Source organism: Anabrus simplex, chromosome 1 (genome assembly GCF_040414725.1).
Source record: "Anabrus simplex isolate iqAnaSimp1 chromosome 1, ASM4041472v1, whole genome shotgun sequence".
NCBI classification, from domain to species: Eukaryota; Metazoa; Arthropoda; class Insecta; order Orthoptera; family Tettigoniidae; genus Anabrus; species Anabrus simplex.
Genome location: NC_090265.1, coordinates 1381587148 through 1381610826, shown reverse-complemented (window position 1 = coordinate 1381610826; position 23679 = coordinate 1381587148). Strand labels below are relative to the sequence as shown.

Here is a 23679-nt window from a genome sequence, read left to right as displayed (position 1 = left end):
AGTTCGCTTTTAGACGTGGTAATAGTACACAGGAACCTATCTTATTGGCAAAATGGCGGAAACAATCTACCGTGGCAGTCTTTTTGGATATTAAAGGTGCCTATGATGCTGTGTTATTGCATATTCTCTGGGATAAATTATTTATTTCTGGATTTCCCATCAAATTCCTTTCTATTTTAAATCAATTATTTACCAATCGCCGGTTAACCATTAAATCAACTCAACACACAATTGAAAGCCGCTACACATCACAAGGATTACCACAGGGTTCGATACTAAGTGGAATTTTGTTTGCCCTTTATATGAAAGATCTCGAATCTATTGTGACTCCACACGCTCGAATTCTCGCTTACGCGGATGATTATGTTATTTATTGTTCTCACTCCAATATTGACCATTGTAGAGCCACAATATCTCTCGTTTTAAGTTTAGTCCTTCGGTGGCTAACAACCCATGGTCTTTCACTTTCGATCGCCAAATGTGCCGCGATGATCTTTACAAATAAACGAACCTTTGATAAAAGCCCTATTAACTTTGATACCTATAGCATCCCCTTTGTCCCACAACACTTATATTTAGGCATATATATCGACCAAAGACTTACATGACAACCCCAAATACAGTATTTAATCCGGAAATCTGATCGTTATATTACTATCTTACGAACGGTAACGAAACGTGCATGGGGTGCTGACCTCTTGTCAGCATTACAACTATATCGTGCAACCATTCGGTCCATACTTGATTATAGCACCCATATTATTGATTTAACCGCTAAACACAGTTTACTAGCTTTGGATCGTCTACAATTTTCAGCACTACGTATCAGTGAGGGTGCCCTCCGAACAACACCAACTAACGCTTTACTAGTAGAAACTACAGAAGAACCACTGTATATTCGCAGGATAAAAATTTCAAAAAAATCTTACTTAAACATATTAGCAGATCGAACTCCCTTATCGTCCCTAAATTAAAATTATTATATGAATATTATCAACAGCGTCCTCCACCTCATCATCAGTACCCCGCCATATATATGGCGTATGCTGAACTCCACCATCTTACTGAGACTATACTTCGCACACCACGCGTAAATTTGTATTCATATGACTATGATATTTCTAAAATCCTCCTATCAATACAATTCAAGTCATCTGTTAGATGAAGCAAAGTCTATACATGTTTCAGCCTAATCTCAAGGCCATCTTCAGTAGTAAAACAATGATTACATAATATACAAACAAATTAAAAAACGTAATGATGTGAAGTGACAGTGATCATGATTAGTGAGTTAAAAACACATTGAGGTGCAAAGTCCTCTCGTCTAATAGATCTTGCTGACTGTTAAATAAAACACTATGCTGAGTTGTCAATGTGACTTGAGACCGACAAGGTCATCTCCATTCGAGACGACAACTTTTTTGTTACAAATGTTACACGTTTTATTCGTAGTATTGACGGTCTCACTACACTCCTCAGCATAGTGTTTTATTTAACAGTCAGCAAGATCTATTAGACGAGAGGACTTTGCACCTCAATGTGTTTTAACTCACTAATCATGATCACTGTCACTTCACATCATTACGTTTTTTAATTTGTTTGTATATTATGTAATCATTGTTTTACTACTGAAGATGGCCTTGAGATTAGGCTGAAACATGTATAGACTTTGCTTCATCTAACAGATGACTTGAATTGTATTGATAGGAGGATTTTATAAATATTTTCTTTTGTAAAGTGATAACCGTCAATACGGAATGAGATTCATAACTTGCAATATGACTACGATATTCAAACATTCCGTCCTTCTATTATCATTGCCCCTTCTGATTCATTAAAACCATCACTATATTCGCCTCATCCCAAATTATACGCTCTTAAGGAATTTAAAAGTTCAATAACCTCACCAGATTATCACCTTTTACCGATGGGTCAAAATCGACTACTGGTGTCGGAGCAGCATTTTATGATCCACAAACACAAACTAGCTTTAAATATCCGTTGCCTAATAATTTAACTATCTTTACAGCAGAATTATATGCCATATATCAAGCTCTCTTATATGTCCAACAGTTGCAATCCAAAAAATAAATATATTCAGCGATTCTCAAAGTGTCTTACAAGCTCTCCAATCCTTCGCCCATAGTCAAAATACATATGTCTACGAAGTTAAACACCTTATTTTTCAACTCGAAACATCCGGTTTTGTTATAACGTTAATATGGATTAAAGGGCATAACCGACACGTAGGCAACGATATGGCCGATATAGCAGCAAAAGAAGCCAGTGCAGATACCACGAACTTACTACAAATCAAAATCCCGTTTTCTGACTTCTTTCCATATATCAAAAATGAAGCTAAACACACATGGTGCACAAAATGGCGTTTATCAGCTCGTACGAAAGGCCACTATTACTATCAAATTCAACCGAGTATTCCCACACTTCCGTGGTTTACAAATGGTACGTATACACGACGTCACATTACTAACATCATCAGACTACGTTTTAATCATGCCTTAACCCCGGTATATTTATCTCGATTTCATATTACGAACGACCCAACTTGTTCCTTTGGAGAACCTCAGGGCGATAGTGACCATTTGTTTTTTCATGGCCCCCAGTATGCACGCCAACAGGCCATTTTAATGCAGAAAACGTCCACGTACCTTTCCCTACACGACTTTCAGCTTTGTTGTATCAACCTTCGCCTATGATCATTGCCATCCTAAACGAATACCTTGATAACACTCACATCAAATTGTAATTACGATCTAGATTTTCAGTTGTTTTTTTCCCGACATGTTTGTGAAGTGGCATCTCTATATGTTCCGGGTGAGTGGATCTCGCACCAAGGGTTTTATTACTCTCCAATTTTGTACAGTGCAACACGATTCTATTGTCCAAGATTAATAGGTTATATGTGTATTCGACCAGTGCAAATAGTTAATACTTTCATGAACCTACATATACACGATATAATAGTGCTTCTTTCAGTTCATCTATTTAAGTGTAATCGTGCTAAAACCGGGCATTAATTATGTAACCGTGTGCTGTTGTGATATAAGTGAAATATTCCATTGGACTCGTGACTGGGAAAGAATATATTGAGTCCCAAATAAATATCCGCAAGACAAGACAAGAGGAGAAGAAGAAGAAGATTGTCAAAGGCAGTATAAGGAGCGCAGCGAGGGATCCAGTTGGCCGTGTATAAACGAAGAAGAAGACAAAATGACATAAAAACAAAAATGGACATCTGGTCGTAGCGCTACAAGCGAAATCCTATAAACCGCAATAAACTACGAAGAGAAGAAGAACATTCTGTATACCTTGATTTGATTCTTATAGCGAATGGTCAGGTTTGTGTTAATTCGTGTTTAGGCATCAGAATCATGAAACTTTGCAGTTTTTTCTGGTTGCGTCCTGTCCGTGTGTGCAATTTCGTTCAGGTTAGGTGCCGTGGTTCATCAAAAACTAATCCAGGTATTCAGAAACGATTGACGTTATTATCGTTGGAGAATTTAGATTCAGTCGATGAAATAGATGAATTAGAATCGGACTTCATGACTGTCAACAGAGAATACACGTCGCATGAAAGGTAAGTAGGCCTAGGTTTATTATTATTTAAAAATTTTCGCTGCTGCGAAGTTACTTTTTTGTTTTGGGAAGGGAAACAGTTACAGGCGCAGTATTGTCACCACCAGTCCACCATGTATTTTATGTACAGTACTATTGTGAAAAGTGGAACTAATTAAGGCGCGAATAATCAGATAAACAGAGAATTCATGCTACGAAAATTAGAAAACACAATAGGCACTTGTAATCCAATCACAGCTCTCAGCAAGTACATACTGGCATATAATGAAATTCCGATAGATGACTCGATCACAGTTTCCAAAACCATAAGACAATCCAATGGAGTGCTCCAAGGTGACCCAATGATCCCTCTACTCTTTCACGTTATTTCATCGGACATACCGAGAGCAATACAAAACCCAAACACCTCTCTCTCTCTCTCTCTCTCTCTCTATATATATATATATATATATATATACATATATGTATATGGAGATGATATGGTAGTTGGAGCAACAAATTCAAGAACACTACAGGGGTCAATCACCAAACTAGAGAATTGGGAAAAAGATATGAATTTCATATAAATGAAACAAAAACTGTGCAAATGATATTTCGGAAAGGAGGGAGGATTACCGGAAAGGACTACATAGTTCTAAACAACAAAGAACTAGAAGTAGTAAACAATTTCAAGTACCTAGGCGTTACACTGCAACCTTCAGGATGCAATTTCAGTACACACGCCAAAGACAGAGCAGTAGCAGTAATCAAAGCCATCTATGAAATTAGAAACCTAACAAACCTCTCATTGGAAACAGCTAAAAAAATATTCAAGGCAAAAATCATACCAATGCTGACATATGGAATATCAATCACCTGGCAGCAACTAACAAAGAAGGACATAAGATTAATGGAATCAGTGAAAGCGAGATTCCTGAAAGCAGCATTAGGGACTTCAAAATATGCACCATCAAGACTAATATACGAACTAGCCAACAATACTTTCCTCATCGTAGACTTAAAGACATCCCTACTCCCATCCACTAGACCAGCAGAAGATGTGCTCAATGAGAGAAAACGCAAAGGAGAAGAAATCTGGATCGAATTCTATAGTACAGATAAAATGATTGACAGAGGCTGGACCAAACCCAACCAGAGCATGCAAAGCGCCATCACAAGACTCGCTATTCATGGATTCCACCACAAACTGTGTAAAATAAAACACTTCTATGAACCAAACAGTCAGTGCATATGCAACTTATGTGACAAACCGTGTGAAAGATATCACTTCACGTACTGAAAAAATCAAACTAGATCATTGAACGAGTACAGTAAGGATATCTGACTCCCTAAAACTTCATGCACATTCGTGCGCTGTTATATTATTAAGGCACGAAGTTTTCGGGCGGTACCTCAGTTTTAATTTCGTGTGGCTGTTTCTAGCCGAGTGCAGCCGTTGTAAGGCAGACCCTTCGATGAGGGTGGGCTGCATCTGCCATGTGTAGGTAACTGCGTGGTATGGTGGTGGAGTATAGTGTTATGTGTGGTGTGTAAGTTGCAGGGATATTGGGGACACCACAAACACCCAGCTCCTAGGCCGACCCAGCTGGGACCCTCTGAACCGAATTCCAGTACGCTGACCATTCGGCCAATGAGTCGGGCGGTACCTCAGTTTGAACCTCACTGCCGTGTGATACACTTATTACTTTCGTATCGTGTGCCAGATGAACTGAACTCTGAAAATATAAAATGTATTCATTGTTTACTGTTTGGCTGTTAGTATAAATAATCCATTGACGATTTCAGCGACTTCATCTCACAATATAGGTACGTTGCAGAAAATTCTATCTTACAAGTTGAAGGTTACATCTTTGAAGAAAAATATCCATGCTGTAACACTGTCTTCTTAACGAAACCCAACCCCACAGTGGCATTGGGAGGTCTGGCCAAGCTATGGTGCAGATGTCTGTCAAGTTCTGCATTGAGTTAAGTTATGTGGAATTGTCTCATTGTGCCATTTCCTGATGGCAACTTTACAGTGTGCCAGCATACATTTTGTTGTCAAAGCTGTGAGTTAATGTATTCTGCCTCAGTCAGTCGTCATGGATCTGCATCTAGGGCTGTCACCCAGGTGGCAGTTTTCCTATCAATTGTTTCCCTAGTCTTTTCTTCAATGATTTAAAAAAAAAAAAACTTGGAGATTCGTTGAACATTTACCTTGATAAATTATTCCAATTCCTATAAATGAATATTTCCCCCTATGTGTCCTCTTGAATTCCAACTTTATCTTCATTTTATGATTTTTCCTACCTTTAAAAGCTCCACTCAAGCTTATTCATTTACTAATATCACTCCCTGCCATCTCCACTGACAGCTCTTATTGAAAGTATAAATGATACAGATTGTATAAAGTGTTGAATGGTGGAACATCCCTCAACTGATTCCTATCATATAACATTACTGTTTTGTCAGAAATAGCCCAGAATAAATTGTGCTGCTTTCCTTTGTACCTTTTACATTATGACGGCGTCTACAAGTGAACTGGAGATAGCGGGCTTATGTACCGTAACCCCAGTTCTTGTATCTAGTAACCTTGTTGTGGGTCTCATACTCTGGAAAAGTAATCTAATTGAGGTCTTTCCAGTGTGCAGCTCCAGACATAATTAGTCGGGTACTCATTTTGTGAAAATCTTATTCTTGATTCACTAATCCTTCAAAGAAATTAGGACCAAACAAATGTTCAGCACACACAGCATGCCTACATCATCACATACAGATGTATGTTTTCAATTTCTTGATAAATTTGGAGCATGATAACTGAGTGACATCACTACTAGGTTCTTACTGTGACAACAGCAATTCAAATCGCCACCAATGTATGTATGGTGCAGATTCTTCATAAAACTGAAAATTCTATGATCATGATCGTGATATCAACAGTCACCTCAAAGTGTTAATTCTCCCTTGGCCAGAAGATTGCTTACCAATTTCATAAACTGCACTAAATGGTACACTTGTCATTTCCTTTTGCTTCCTATATATTGGAAATGTTTTCAGAAATAAGACAGATACACTTTTTTCCTTGTCCTAAACCATGACTCTCTATTCATTGTCAGTCTCAAGGTGAAAGTGTGTTATTTCCAAGTAATAATATAGGCTAGCGTATGTTTTCGGGACAAGCCTGGTGCAGGTCTTTTGAATTGATGCCTACAGGTGACCTGTGGGTCTGTGAGAATGGGCTACCTGTGATGAATTGTTATATTAAAGATGACACATGGCTCCAGTTGCCAAGCTGGAAAAATTAACCATTGAAGGCTTAGTGATCCCAGTTCTTCTACATTAATCTCTTTCTGCCTCCAATAAGTTCATTGCTGATTCCCAAGGCAGATGAGGAGAGAGCTTCTTGATTTGTTCATGGCAGTGTATGAAGATATGGAGATTGTCCTTGTCATTTTGTGTTTTCGTATTTGTCCTTGTCTCCTCTTTCTGTTACTTCCTCTTCACACACTGACCTGCCTTTATGGTTGTCCTATTTTGTGTTCCTTTTCTTCCAGTGGCAAAAAATTAACTACAACTTGCTGCCTGTGTCTATGTCAGCAGTTGGTACCATTGTCTGGTGACCTTACTAAGCTGCTGAGAGCAACAGAGCACCAGTCTCCTTTCCCGCCTTGTACTGGTTACTGAAATCCTACCATGTTGAGTTTGAAACTCTTTCTCATTCTCATCCAAGGAAGGCAGCAGGCGCGCAAATTACCCACTCCCGGCACGGAGAGGTAGTGACGAAAAATAACGATACGGGACTCATCCGAGGCCCCGTAATCGGAATGAGTACACTTTAAATCCTTTAACGAGTATCCATTGGAGGGCAAGTCTGGTGCCAGCAGCCACGGTAATTCCAGCTCCAATAGCGTATATTAAAGGTGTTGCGGTTAAAAAGCTCGTAGTTGGATTTGTGGACACATCGCTCGTTGGTGTCTAACTGCCATGGTTCGTGGGACGTCCTGCCGGTGGTGGCGAGTCGAAAGCGTGCAGCCGCCGTGGTTATCCGCGTGCGGTTCCTGCGCGCCATAGGCGGACCCCGATGAAATCCTACCGCGGTGCTCTTCATCGAGTGTCGAGGTGGGTCGGCACGTTTACTTTGAACAAATTAGAGTGCTTAAAGCAGGCCGGCTGGGCCTGAATACTGTGTGCATGGAATAATGGAATAGGACCTTGGTTCTATTTTGTTGGTTTTCGGAACCCGAGGTAATGATTAATAGGGACAGGCGGGGGCATTCGTATTGTGACATTAGAGGTGAAATTCTTGGATTGTCGCATGACGGACCGAAGTGAAAGCATTTGCCAAGTATGTTTTCATTAATCAAGAACGAAAGTTAGAGGTTCGAAGGCGATCAGATACTGCCCTAGTTCTAACCGTAAACGATGCCACCTAGCGATCCGCCGAAGTTTCTCCGATGACTCAGCGGGCAGCTCCCAGGAAACCAAAACTTTCGGGTTCCGGGGGAAGTATGGTTGCAAAGCTGAAACTTAAAGGAATTGACGGAAGGGCACCACCAGGAGTGGAGCCTGCGGCTTAATTTGACTCAACATGTGAAACCTCACCAGGCCCGGACACCGGAAGGATTGACAGATTGAGAGCTCTTTCTTGATTTGGTGGCTGGTGGTGCATGGCCGTTCTTAGTTGGTGGAGCCATTTGTCTGGTTAATTCCGATAACGAACGAGACTGTAGCCTGCTAAATATTCGCATCCGGTATCCGTTCGTGCTACCGGCGACAATACATCTTCTTAGAGGGACAGGCGGCTTCTAGCCACACGAGTTTGAGCAATAACAGGTCTGTGATGCCCTTTACCAGTATTTACATGGCACTTCTGTTGAATAAATGGTGACATGTGGTCCTAGCGTCCATGCTCATGTAGCAGGTAACAAGGATATTTCAGAATTTTGAACTAAATGTATGGTATTTAAACTCCCTAGATCTTGAACAAACCAGAAATGAATCCTTTTTAGTTTAACATTGAAGTGTACAATTTTAAGAAGATGAAGAGACAAGAAGTTCATGAATACTGACATTGCTATACAATATTTTTTGCAGGCACTCTCCGCAAAGATTCTTGAAGCCTTCAGATTTTCCTTTCTTGTTCTTCCGTCGAGATGATTTGTGGCTTGGTCAGTGGCTTTTCTGGTGTATCCCTCATTCCTGCAACTTGTTTTTTTTCTAAATGTTGTTCTGTTTTGTGTGTCTTCCTCCTTGACACCTACTGCTTCTAAGTCTTTGTGCACCTGTATAAGCTACCCAGACTGTTTTTTCCAGTTTTCTTGCAGGAGGAGTATTCTGTTGGCCATTCTTCAGCTCTGTTCTATTTTGCCCTTGTGTCTTTTGTTGCTTTTTATATTTTATTAGTTTCTATTTTCTTCTACCACATTCGTCCCTGATTCGTCTGATATCCCCTCTGATACTTCTCAAGCACACACGGTTTGACAGAACATCTTAATCGGAGCTTAATGTTGTTGTCAGCTCTTGCTTGGAGCACTGTGCCAGCATGCAGCAAGCCACCTGGTGACAAATGAGCATATCTCTACAATTCTCCAACGGTAAAGCATTCTTAAATTCAAACACTCATTATTGTAGGCTTCCTCATGAACAGTAAAGATTTTCTTCCGAAGACGCAGAGCAAAGTTCTCTGCAAAACGTAAAGAGTTTCACCTTGTTTTCTTGACATGGCATAAGCCCAAAAGCCCATATCATGTCTACCACAATTGTTATATAATTTTATACAAATATATAAATAAAGTGGAATCTATGGTGGTTCATGAATATGAATGACTAGCTGATGTACCCATGCTTCGCTACGGGATTCTCAGAAAGACTGACTTTGTAGTTTTCCTAACTGAAGTCACCATAGGTCATTACAAAAACATCAGTAGGAAAGTAGCAATTAAAAGCAATGTTATCATATAAAATAATTAATCAAATGAAAAACCGCGCGTTTTCACGTTTTTAACTAAAAGTACTATGGTGCCGGTCTAACAGTCCAAAGTTTGAAAGCTGGAATGACCAGACCGCAGAGACCCGTGAACACTCCTCTGCCATTATTCTGTTAAATATGCATACTGCTCATTCCAGTCAGTGCCTCAGTGTAGGGATTGAATAGCTGCAATGCTATGATGAACCAGTGTGTTACATACCAGCAGTATCAGAAAATTTATGAACCAGAGGAATGACATGCTAAAGAAGAAAGTTATCTAACTCCCCAGCTAATTCCCGCCAATATTCAGGCAGACTGTTACACTCGGTGCGACCGCGCGAGTTGGCCATGTGGTTAGGGGCGCACAGCTCTGAGCTTGTATCCGGGAGATAGTGGATTCGAACCCCACTGTCGGCAGCCCTGAAGATGGTATTCCGTGGTTTCTCATTTTTACACCAGGCAAATGCTGGGGCTGTACCGTAATTAAGGCCAAGGCTGCTTCCATCACACTCTTAGCCTTTTCCTATCTCATCGTCGCCATAAGACCTATCTGTGTCAGTGCGACATAAAGCAAATTTTTAAAAAAAATCTTCGTACGCAGCAGTAATCCTATCTATTGGAGTTGAGTGGCTATAGAAGACACAAAGCACTTGACAACAAACAGTGGTCAATGTTATGTTATTGTTGATGAATTTTATGAGCTTTCTATACTGTAGACCTTCACATTTAGTTTTCTTTCGACTCGGTGATATGAGGGCATCTTATAAAATCATTTATAGTGTAGAATGTAGTTCCTTATTCTCCAACTTTACATACCGATTTTCATTAAATTCTGTTAACCCATTTTCTCGTGACTCGGTGCTGATATGGACTTAGTAACAAAAATCCAAATTCATGAAAATCTCTGTGATCGTAGCTGGTACGGTAACAATATACCGTATAAGACATAAATTATCTGAAATTTAAAGCTATATAACTTTATTGGTACAACCCCTAATAACATAAATATTTGAGAATTACATTTTACGCCTCCCCCTAAACTACCATTTCACTCAGTATGAATAAAATTATTTATAGCCTAGATTATAGCAACTTATTCCCCGACTTTGCATACCGATTTTCATTAAGATAGAACCACTAATAACAAAGATTTGAGAATTAAATTTTAGACCTTCCCCCTAAACTACCATTTTTCTCAGTGTGAATACAATTATTTATGGCCTAAATTGTAGCTACTTATTCCCCGACTTCGACTACCAATTTTCGTTAAGATACGACTACTAATAACATAAATATTTGAGGATTAAATTTCAGGCATTTGCCTAAACTACCATTTCACTCAGTGACTTATTCCCCAACTTTGCATACCGATTTTCATTAAATTCTCTTCAGCCATTTTCTCGTGATTCGTTTACAGACAGACAGAAATTAATGGAAAATTAAAAAGGGCATTTTCTTGTTACTGTGGACACGACTGATAGAGAAATACCATCCTTTTTAAATTATGAGCAATGTACAGACAAAATTCTTATTTTACATATACAGATGATATGAACACCAATTTTTATACAAAATTTCATAAAAATATTTTTATTAACTTATAGTGAAAAATATTATGTTTTATGTCTTACCTTGATATTTCTGTATTTAATGTAATTGTTATTTCTTTCTTTTAAAGGGAAATGCAAAAAGAGAACGACAAAAGACAGTTGAAAATGGTAGGTAGAAAATATTTTAAAGAGCCTCGAGAACCAAACCTGTTGACATGGGAAGAGCAGGAGCATATTAGATACTTACATCAGACTGATCCTGATGAGTGGTCTGTGGAGAAATTAGCTGTCAGTTTTCCAGCTACAGAATCAGTCATTCAGGTAAATAGTTGAATGCATTATTAGAGACCACTTTGATCATTGTACTAGGCCTTGAATCAAAAGAAAACATTTATATGTTGCAAGATGGACAGCTGACATGGTATAATGATAAACAGGGTGAAAAGTCAGGTGGTAAGTTTCACCAAGAGGAAACGTCGCTTCAAATTTTATTAGGTAGGTACCTAGGTGTTAACATAAAAAAAGATCTTTATTGGGGTACCAAAATAACATTAATGGGATTGTAATTAAAGGTTACAAGATATCTTCATATGGTTATGAGGGTATTTTTGGGTTGCAGAAAGTATGTAAAGGAGAGGGCATATTAAGACATTAGAGTATGGTTCCATTGTATGGGACCCATACTAGGATTACGTGATTCGAGAACTGGAAATATCCCAAGGGAAGCAGCACGATTTGTTCTGGGTGATTTCGGACAAAGGAGTAGTGTTACAAAAATGTAAACTTTGTGCTACTGAGCTAACTGGTATGTTCTGAGCTGTCAACAGAGACATAGCATGGAATGACATTAATAAATAAATAAACTTGATTGGAGATTTTAAAAGTAGGCAAAATCATAATATGAACTAAGAAAACAACTGATAGGGAATCTGCTACCTGAACGACAGCCTTAACCCGCGATCACTTGCGCTTCGGCAAGTCATGTGATCACTTGTATTGTTAGGTGGAGCCTAACATCTGTAATTCTCTTATAAAATCATGGATTTTGTATGTTTCTTTTTTGCTTTTATCCTATTTTAATGTTTTTATTGCATACTGATAATTTTAACATTTTTATTGAATACGACATAGGCCTACAGTTAAAATTAAACATTACATTTATTTCAAATGAAATAGCACCATCTGATAAAAGTAGCCTATAAACTTGTCAGCTTGCTTACTAAATCACAATTACAATTTTGAATATTAATGAAGTCTATACTGGTTTACGGTTTAAAAGTTAGATTACTTTTTCCTAAGGTATTAGTGTTCTTTTCAGCATCTTCACACAAGCAATACATAATTAATCCCAACAAAACTCACGTGATCAACATAAATTTCATTTAACACGAATCATAGTTGTTCCCAAACAAACAATACCAGAAAATGAAATAACATGAAAATAAAAGCAGACTAAGTCTTTATCAACATTTTGTTGAATCACTGTCATTGTTTATTTTTCTGAATCTGGTTGTACAGCGCACGCCTGGCATATGTGAATGGTTGAATCAGTATGTTCATTGTAGATATGCCTATTGCAGCCACTGCACATATGCAGGGTGAATCGGTTTTTCCGTAGTGGACAGAAAGCACACCTTGTTTTCTCTCCATGGTTTTGGTTCTGGAAGACGAGCCACAAGTCCTGTTAGTTGCCTTATTTTTTGGTGCAGTGTTGTAGGTAGCGTTTCCATGGAAGATCAACGAATCATGTGAGGCTTTACCAGTTCCTTGGCCATATCAGTCAAGAATTTTCTTCTTAGCACCATTACATTTGTGTTTGCTTTGTAGATTATCTGGGCATTTATTGCTCCAACATTCAGTAACCCACAAAAAAATAGTAAATGGCCATCGATTACTAACTCGGGTGACACTGTACTCGCTTTTCATCCTATCAACAACATCGACTCATCCTTTAGTCATGTTGTAGAAAGTTATTATTACTGATTTATTGTCGTCTCCTGATTTCTCATCTATTTCGTCATCTGCGTGCATTGTTGAGATAAGTAATACATTCTTCTTCAACTTCTTCCTTGGCACATACGATACTAAAGTACACTTGTTAGGATCCTTTCCAAATGCAAACATGCCACTGCAGTGAGGTCGCTCTTTTACATTTAGTAGCTCTGGTGGGATTTGTGGTTTGTTTTTACGTATTGTGTCCACCACTCAGTCTGTGATTTGTGTACAAGTCATTTAAAAGAGGAACACTAGTGTAGTAATTGTCCATTGTTATGTTTTGCCCACTGTTGTCAACACTTGTTATCAACCTTTTCATAACACTACTTGGATCATTAGGTATCTTATATGGACCATCAGGTTGTTTGCCAGCGTATATCTCCATGTTATTAGTGAAATATGTCTTTGAGTCAACAAGTGCATATATTTTTATTCTGTACTTGGCAGGTTTATTTGCAATGAACTGCTGGGCTGAGTGGCTCAGATGGTTGAGGCGCTGGCCTTCTGACCCCAACTTGGCAGGTTCGATCCTGGCTCAGTCCGGTGGTATTTGAAGGTGCTCAAATACATCAGCCTCGTGTCGGTAGATTTACTGGCACGTAAAAGATCTCACGTGGGACTAAATTCCGGCACCTCGGCATCTCCGAAAACCATAAAAGTAGTTAGTGGGACGTAAAGCAAATAGCATTAATTTGCAATGAACTGTTGGAATTTGTATTTACTTTTAAAAGGTTCAAGCATCTCATCAATCATTGCATATTCACCAATGTTATAGCTCACTTTGCATAAGTTTACAAAAGTTTCAAATATTCCATGAATAGGAGCAATGTTATCAACATTTCTTGTAGCTTTGTCATCAAACTGGATTGCTTGCACTGAGGTATGGAGTCTTTTTTTGACATTGTTGAAACAAATATATCTGGAGCTGTTCCATCTGTGATCCACAATTCATCTGTGCTCAGGCGTTGACCTTTCTTGACACCTATTAAATAGAGAAGCCCTAAGAAAGCATTATTTCTTGAAAATCAATATCCTGACAGTCTCATTTATGAGTATATTGTGAATGCATTACGCGTAGCTGCTGGTTTATAAAAACAACAACGTCCATAATCAAATTATCAGGGAAGAAAATCTTCCATCAATCTAATACATTTTCGTGATCCCCAAATTCTTGAGCTACACTAGGCAATTTCTTTACCAGGTTTTTTTGCACTGTTTTGCTTGTGGACATTTGTGAATGTTCCATCGGGTTCCATCTTTGCCAGTATAAAAAGCATTGGTTATTCTCCACCGTTCACCTCCAAACTCAATATTCTCAGTAGATATTTCACTTTCATCTGACTGTTCCGAAGCCGTGTCGTGTTCACTGTGTTCACTTGCATCATCTGTGTCAGATAATGGAGATGGTTCCTCGATGCATTCTTCTTCTAACAACCAGCTAATGATTTGCTGGCTTTGATTTACACTCATATTGCCGGCGATAAGAATATAAATCAATCAAATTGTAGAAAATCACACACACACACACACACATGATCACTCGCGCTGTTAGGTCTCCCCTAACGTACTCACTCGTTAGACACACCCGACTGCTCGCGCTGTGAGATAGAAACTAACACAACGCGTGAGCGCTCTTTCCCTCACTCTTTTCTCCCCTCCCAAATACCACAGCTACTACACAAATACATCATGGCGTGCTCAAAGGATCAAGTGAGGCATTTTCAAATGGACATCGATTCAATGCTAAGGACAAACGAGAATTGTAGCAAAATTTGTAAAAATGTTAGATTGAACCTTATAGCGCGAGTGATCGCGGGTTAAATGCAAATCAGTGGTGACTGATTTGATTGATATAAATTAGATAGTTTTTAAAGTTACCCCATTATTGTCTCACAACAACTACCAACTTGTAAATACATTCTAAATGTAATGTATCGCTGGGATAATAGCATACTATCACAGTAGATTTTGGAAATTACTTCCTTCTTGTAGACACAGTTGCACCCTTTGCTCCATGTTTCTAGAAACTCACTGCAGCATGTCCTAATCTTCAGATTGACGACTGTTGTTGGTCAATTTTGATACTTATGTTTTTCAGTCACGTATTAAAATTACTATTCTGTTTTGAAGGGAAATGAAAAATGTGAAAAATACAAGGCTGTTGAAAATTGTAGGGAGGAAATGAACTTGGGAACTCGAAGCGTTTGTAGTGCCAGAAACTCATTGGTGCGGAAATCAGTCATACGGATAAACTTACAACGTTAACCCATTAATGCAATACCCAAAAGTCTAAATTTTTGGTGATACAGTATTTGAGTTTTTAGTGGTATTCCTTAAATTATGATATTTCATAATGGTGGATGGTAGGAGGATAAAATATTAGGAATATGCAGTTGTATTTCTTGTATATGCCACAAAACAAAGTTTTAAGATCAGCATTAACATGCATCTAACTATTACATCACTTGAAAACAAATCTGCATATTTTCATTACAGACTGTAACCGCGCGACTTGGAGCGCGTACATGAATAAAAATAATAACAATGTTACCGCTGTTCGGGACAATTACGGTTACCATAATAATAATAACAATATAGAAATAATATAATAATACTTGTAGTAAATAATATGAATAAGGAGGTAGAAATATGACGCAGTGGCGGAGAATTCATATAAACCAAATACAGGGAACACTTACAGGCCTAAAAATGACAACTAAGACAGGATGTGGAAGCAGCGGGAAGCCGTTATCGAGGTCCATGGGAACGTATGACGTTATGGGGGAGAAAAGACTTATAAGAAACACCCTCTAGCTCAACTATATTAAAAATGACAGAGTTTTACAGAATACAGTTCCACGACAAGGAAACAAGACATACTTAAGTAACTTAACATAAAACTTGATTTAACAATGAAGGTGATGCTACATTAAAGGTATAGTTTAAAGCGAAAGTATTTAATGGATGAAAGAATTGAAAGTACGGCAATTGGAACCTAGGGTAAACTCGGACTCATCAAATTAAACTTTTAAAATGACATTAAGCAAAGAAATAATGAAACACTAAAGGAATTAAACTAAATGAAACGAAACCAGAAAGCATTGAGAATAACATTGCAAAAACACTGAAATAACACTTACTTCGGAAAGGCAGGAGTTCCCGAGGGTAGCCCTCGAGCGCGAACGCTCGCGAGGGCGGTCGGATGGAAAATGACGCCGAGCACACGCATCATTTTCCGAAGCCGGCCACAAGGCCGGAAATGGCCCGATTACAATCAACCAATAAGATCAAACTTACCCTAGATTCCTGGACCTTTTTGCCAATAGGAAATCTCGTTACCATATATGGTAATTTTAACATCGTTTGCAATTGCACAAGTTCTGGAACATTATGATTACAACACCCAAAATTTCATCATAGGAAACCACACGTGTGGTACAGGTACAGGATGCTCCAAAATAAATCACCTTACAAATTTTACATCAGATTACATATAAACTACATTTTAAAAAAAAATCACTTCAAAACACTTTTGCATGTTGAAATGTTCATACAGTTCAATGTTTCTTGATGTTTCCATAATTAAAAAAAATTTTACAAACATATTTCAGTTACACAAAATTCCAGTAGAGTCCAGAGTTGCAAAAAAAAATTAAATCCTTCAGACAAATAAAAAAAATTAAAATTTACATTTCCAAACACACAGTAGTTTCAGTTCTCCGTCCCACCAACCGGTGACATTCTCCTCCTCCCAAAATCGAGCTCTGCTCGACAAAAAAAATTTACCAAAAATAACAAAATCTAAATGAACTTAAAATGGGAGGCTTAATGGAGATCAGAATATTTTCACAACGCCACAAATTGCACCACACCACAATTTCTTATCATCGTTCTCTTCAGGAACGTCCATACAAGCAAAAACCAGTAGAGCGTTGGTATCGCTGTCAAACGAAGTCGCTGACCGCGGCCGTTGCCAACGTCTCCATCCTAATTGCAGTCCAACCATTGCTCACATACAGCCTCAGCACAGCCCACCCAACTTAGTGAACAGGTCCATAACTGGCGAAGGCAGATGGCACAGCACAGACTACTGTCACCATTAAACAGCTTTCCATTCCACCATCAGACATTAGTGGCCAATAGGTGCGTTGCAGACTCCAAATAGATATCCCAGGTCGAAAAGTCAGTGGCATAGCAGTAACTGGAACATAAACATATGCAGCAGAAATTTGGAACTGAAGAACTTAGGTCACTGGCCTGAACTATTGAGTCTTGAGTTTCGAGGGTGGGTTTTTGTGTTTTTTCATTAACAATAACAAGCCTCCTTAGGGAGATTCCCCCTCATGTTTCTGGGAAACCCCAGCCCTCCTGGCAAGTGCTATTTCAGAATTTCAAAATTTAGGAAAATTAAAAAAACTAAAAGAAAATTTGCCAGAGTTTACCCTAGTGCCAAAAACATTATAAAATCCCTAACTAATCATGAATAAACTTCTAAACTTACCCCAACAGACATTACATAAAATTATATCTAACATGATTATAAATAACCCTTCCCATTACAACTAAAGTGACTTAGCTAAATTATTAACTACAAAACCCGAAAAATGGTGCGCGCCAATTAATTAAAATTTGCTTACAACTAATTCCTTATAACTACCAAATTAAGTTACCGTGTGCATTCTTAATCACCCAACATTAAGGAACAGAACGAAACAAATGAAAGGAAGAATTTAGAATGTTACAAGGGAACTCAAAACCGAGAAATAATTAATTACGTTAGCTTGCAACCACTTTCAATGAATTGAGGATAGTAAGTCACTATTTATTTACCCTGTCATGTACTCATGAAATTTTTACATAGATAGACTCACATTACGTATTACGTGTCACACCAGTCAACTTAAGGCGCAATCAAGCCAGGAATACCAAATGAAAATCATATTACTTTATCAACAGGAACTCAAAAATGAAAAACAAAAGCGATATAAGAAATAAAAAGGTACAAGTACAACCTTCATACCAGAGATTACCAGATAACCGCACGACACACAAGACTACCAAGCTTATCTGTCCTTCGACATACACACAGACAACATCAAACCACCAAAACAAGTGCGACGATCGCTGAATCAGCATAACCAACGAATGGTAAAAGGCACGGACGACCTCAATACTGACTCTCATCACATGACATACAAACACAGTACACATACACACACACACACACACAAAAACACCCGTGCGATGACACATCAAGAAGTACCCACAAATAAAAGGACAGAACATCAGAACATGACCTCAAGTACCCTTGAACTTATCACACGACAATGAGACTCTTAGGACCAATTTTGTACTCCTAGAAGAGGAACGGCCTCTCAGCACCTTAACCCTAAGTCTCAGTACACACACATATGCCTACCAAAGGCACAATTATATTCAAAATCGTAGGACAGATACAGCACAGCTACAAAGTTTAGAACCGTACTCAGTCTACAGAATCCCATACTTCTACAAATTGAGTACATAAATTTGGAAGACACGAACCCGTAATGCAAGAAATTTTAACATTGATAAAATCGAACAAGACAAAACAATCAGGAAAATTAACTAAAAGGCTTAGCTAAATCACGATACCTTCAAAATTTCACTAGTGACAAATTTAAACTAACAGAACGTTAAATCTTGACAACGTGCAGACCTACTAAGAATTAACTAATTTATAGCTCAGCGTAAGGACACCAAAATGAACATTTGCAGAAAATCTTCCTAGTATTCATTCTACAATAACAAGGGACATCATTTTCCATCTAGGCACCTAATACCAAAAAAAGATTACGAGGAATCTCATACCAGATACACTAGATTTCCAACCTGTCACAATCACAAGTGCAGATCCGTAACCCGTCAAATTTGCCCAAAATGAGCCTCAGCATTACCTGGTCTAAAGATATGGTGAACACGTGTCACCCTATGAGCCTATCCAAGTCCTCATAGAACCCTCCCTAGCAAATATAGGAATACACGGGTAAATAAATATACGTGACAAGGAAACCGACACACGATGGAAAAGCACAAGACAAACTAGGAAACTTTCGTAATTTAGCAGCTAATTGGGAAACAGTCACCAAAATAGTCCCATACCTACTTGGAAACGAACCCAGATCCAGCAAAAGACCAAAAACAACACAACATGACCGGAAATTTAAGTACATACAGAGCTACAACATGACGTAAAAATTACCTTTAAAAGATCACACACGTGGAATACTGCCAAATATAACATACCAGGCGACAAGAAACAAAATTTTGAAAATAATTTGCCGAAACACGAGATTTACAAACAGGAAAACACTCGAAGAAATAGACGAAAATTCACAACATAACCTTAAAATTGTTGCCGAAAATTTACCAAAAGAGAAATTACAGAAAAACTAAGGAAACTCCGTGCTAAAATTCAATCAGAACACAATGATCACTCTGACAATTCACACTACAATTTACGTATCTGGAAGAAGAAAAAGAAGATGATTACGACACGAGAAACTTTTATAAGATTGAATTGAGCGCTCATAATCTCGGAAGTTAGTCAAGCAATCATCTGTTTTCAACACAATACGCAACTCAGCTGTTTGGGAGATAACATTAGGTCATGCACTGAAGTACAGCACTTAGCATAATTTAAACACATAGCCTAAAGCAACAAGCAATCCCACAGGTGTTACGATAAAAACACACGAATCGAAGAAAAAAAAACTTGACATAATCAAACATATTGAAATTTATCAGAGAAGACTTTCGGAACGCGAACACAGCACACGACATGTGAAGATATCACTTTACTAAAAAAACACGTGGTCAAGTGAAATCTTGCCACACAGAAAAATTTTATTGAAATTAACGAAACCAAAAAACTTGTTACAAATAGTGACGCACTATTTCCTCCAACCGTTAATTACAAGAGAAACACAGTACCGTAAAACAAGACTGCACATCGCGGAACGAAAACACGTGGTGAGATGAACTCGCGCAAGAATCACGAAAACAAAAGCGGGAATTAAGAACACACACGAAACACTTACAACCTATATTCAAACTTAAAAAATTTAAAATTAATTTTAGAAAAGTTAGCCGAGGATGATTATTGTAAGCCTTCGCTCCTTTCCATAACCACGCTCTGCTACCAAATGTAACCGCGCGACTTGGAGCGCGTACATGAATAAAAATAATAACAATGTTACCGCTGTTCGGGACAATTACGGTTACCATAATAATAATAACAATATAGAAATAATATAATAATACTTGTAGTAAATAATATGAATAAGGAGGTAGAAATATGACGCAGTGGCGGAGAATTCATATAAACCAAATACAGGGAACACTTACAGGCCTAAAAATGACAACTAAGACAGGATGTGGAAGCAGCGGGAAGCCGTTATCGAGGTCCATGGGAACGTATGACGTTATGGGGGAGAAAAGACTTATAAGAAACACCCTCTAGCTCAACTATATTAAAAATGACAGAGTTTTACAGAATACAGTTCCACGACAAGGAAACAAGACATACTTAAGTAACTTAACATAAAACTTGATTTAACAATGAAGGTGATGCTACATTAAAGGTATAGTTTAAAGCGAAAGTATTTAATGGATGAAAGAATTGAAAGTACGGCAATTGGAACCTAGGGTAAACTCGGACTCATCAAATTAAACTTTTAAAATGACATTAAGCAAAGAAATAATGAAACACTAAAGGAATTAAACTAAATGAAACGAAACCAGAAAGCATTGAGAATAACATTGCAAAAACACTGAAATAACACTTACTTCGGAAAGGCAGGAGTTCCCGAGGGTAGCCCTCGAGCGCGAACGCTCGCGAGGGCGGTCGGATGGAAAATGACGCCGAGCACACGCATCATTTTCCGAAGCCGGCCACAAGGCCGGAAATGGCCCGATTACAATCAACCAATAAGATCAAACTTACCCTAGATTCCTGGACCTTTTTGCCAATAGGAAATCTCGTTACCATATATGGTAATTTTAACATCGTTTGCAATTGCACAAGTTCGGGAACATTATGATTACAACACCCAAAATTTCATCATAGGAAACCACACGTGTGGTACAGGTACAGGATGCTCCAAAATAAATCACCTTACAAATTTTACATCAGATTACATATAAACTACATTTTAAAAAAAAATCACTTCAAAACACTTTTGCATGTTGAAATGTTCATACAGTTCAATGTTTCTTGATGTTTCCATAATTAAAAAAAATTTTACAAACATATTTCAGTTACACAAAATTCCAGTAGAGTCCAGAGTTGCAAAAAAAAATTAAATCCTTCAGACAAATAAAAAAAATTAAAATTTACATTTCCAAACACACAGTAGTTTCAGTTCTCCGTCCCACCAACCGGTGACACAGACTATGAATCTCATTGTTGAATCCGTATTGACGGTTGAACTTCTTACAAAATTGTACAAAACTATTTTAATCCTCGTAGTCAATACTATATATTTTTACGTCCAATTAAGATGAAAGTTCGCACATAAATAGACATGTTTCGACCTGGCATTTTGTACAATTTTGTTTATACAGTTTTTTGCACAGTTTTGTAAGAAAAAAATGCATATTCTCACCCTTGGTCATGCAATGAAGGCAGTGTGGCTCCCTTTTTAGAATGTCTTAGGCCCGATTCATCAGCGGGGATTAAAGCTTAACCTCGTGTTACACAGTTTTAACTCTGAATTTGACTATTCATTCTGTTTCATCTAGGAGGCTTAGTTTTAACTCTAGATTAAGGTCGGAGTTAAGTTAAACCCTCCTTTCACCTGGGTTAAACTGTTGACTCGAGACTAAGAGCAAAATGGCTGTAGTTAATCATGTGTTGGTGCAGAATTAATTTATTTAGGTATGTTAAATGGTGTTCCTAACAGAAATAGGACTATAAGGAGAAACTGTTTTCAGAATCCATCCAAGGAATAATTTCTGAAGAGTTATAAACTGTCACAAAACATCCGTAAGATCGTCGACAAAATTTGCGGGAGGTTGGAACCCCAACAAACAGAAACAAGTCTCTCTTGTATACTGCAGGTATTGATTGCATTAAGGTTTTACGCCACAGGGTAGTTTCATATATTGGTCGGAGACAACGTTAGGGTATCAAAAACTACTGTCAACAGAATGGTCTCTAAAGTGTCACCAGCTACAGCATTAATATTTTTGTAGAACTGATTAATTTGCTTGCTAGCTCACACTGTCACATGGGCAATACTATTAAATTACCCTGTAATTTATTTCTGAGTGTCCTCTTTTTATTTTAATCTCACACACTCAGTCTTCTTGCATTCTATGATGCTTTGATACTTAGCGACTAACTCTGTGAGTAATGTTTTTCTAAAGAACAATAATGTGTACATCAGTTTCTCTTCTCTACCGTTTTTTTTTTTCGATTAATGTTATCAAATCTATTATGAACACAGAACACTACTAATTACAAAAGAATAACTCAGGCTACCACGGAACTGTGGAAGTGGCCTCCACGGTATGCACTAGCCATGCGTCTTGGTGGGTGTGCTATTTACCAACTGATGAGCCCAACTTAGCATACAGGGGTGAAACTCTGGCAACCAGAAATGATTTAGCTGGAAATTTATAATGTCCAATAATGGACCATTTATATTGGTCTTATAAGTTTACTCATTCGGGATAAATATTTCAGGTTCCCTGTGGGAATCAACATCTATGTCATGTGATGGCCAGGCGGGCATCAATTTTTGGTAATGAGACTAGGTCTCATAGTACATTGGCACTGCCGGTAGTTCCAAGTAGCCTAGACAGTGGCCTAGACGGTATGCACTAGCCATGCGTCTTGGTGGGTGTGCTGTTTACCAACTGATGAGCCCAACTTAGCACACGGGGCGAAACGCTGGCAGCCAGGAATGAGTTAGCTGGAAAACCTATAATGTCCAATAATGGACCATTTATATTGGTATTATAAATTTACTCATTTGTGACAAATATTTCAGGTTCCCTATGGGAATCAACATCTATATCATGTGATGGCCAGGCAGGCATCAATTTTTGGTAATGAGACTAGGTCTCTCGTAGTGCATTGGCACTGCCGGTAGTTCTAAGTAGCCTACACAGTGGCCTAGACGGTATGCACTAGCCATGCGTCTTGGTGGGCGTGCTATTTACCAACTGATGAGCCCAACTTAGCATGTAGGGGCGAAACGCTGACAACCAGGGATGAGTTAGCTGGAAAATTTATAATGTCCAATAACGGATCATTTATATTGATATTAAAAACAAAATACTGCGCAAAGATGAAACAAAAGATCCGTGCAAGAAGTGTGTTCATAAACTCTCATTTTCAGTCACAGCCTCTTTGACAGGCATGGTAACTGCTTCAAGTGAGGGTTAATACGGTGTTAGTTAACCCTCTGCCAAAATGGCTTGGTGAAACACGTGAATCACAAGAACAAGTTAAAATATTAACCCGAAGTTAACAAACCAGATTTGGAGTATATGTAACCCTCCTTGATGAAACCGGGCCTTGGAGTGAAGTTAGTTTTTTTTTTT

At 38.2% G+C, this 23679-nt stretch overlaps 1 protein-coding gene across 1 annotated transcript in view; it reads left to right on the top strand.

Moving 5' to 3' along the window:
- Positions 1-3185: 3185 nt before the first annotated feature.
- The window catches only part of LOC136858361 (neugrin), a 70979-nt gene continuing 50485 nt past the window's right edge, over positions 3186-23679 (top strand). The window contains exons 1-2 of the mRNA XM_067137843.2: positions 3186-3598; positions 11223-11415. Of these exons, the coding sequence (XP_066993944.2) occupies positions 3393-3598; positions 11223-11415 (399 nt within the window). The 5' untranslated portion in view covers positions 3186-3392. The remainder of the gene's footprint in view (positions 3599-11222; positions 11416-23679) is intronic.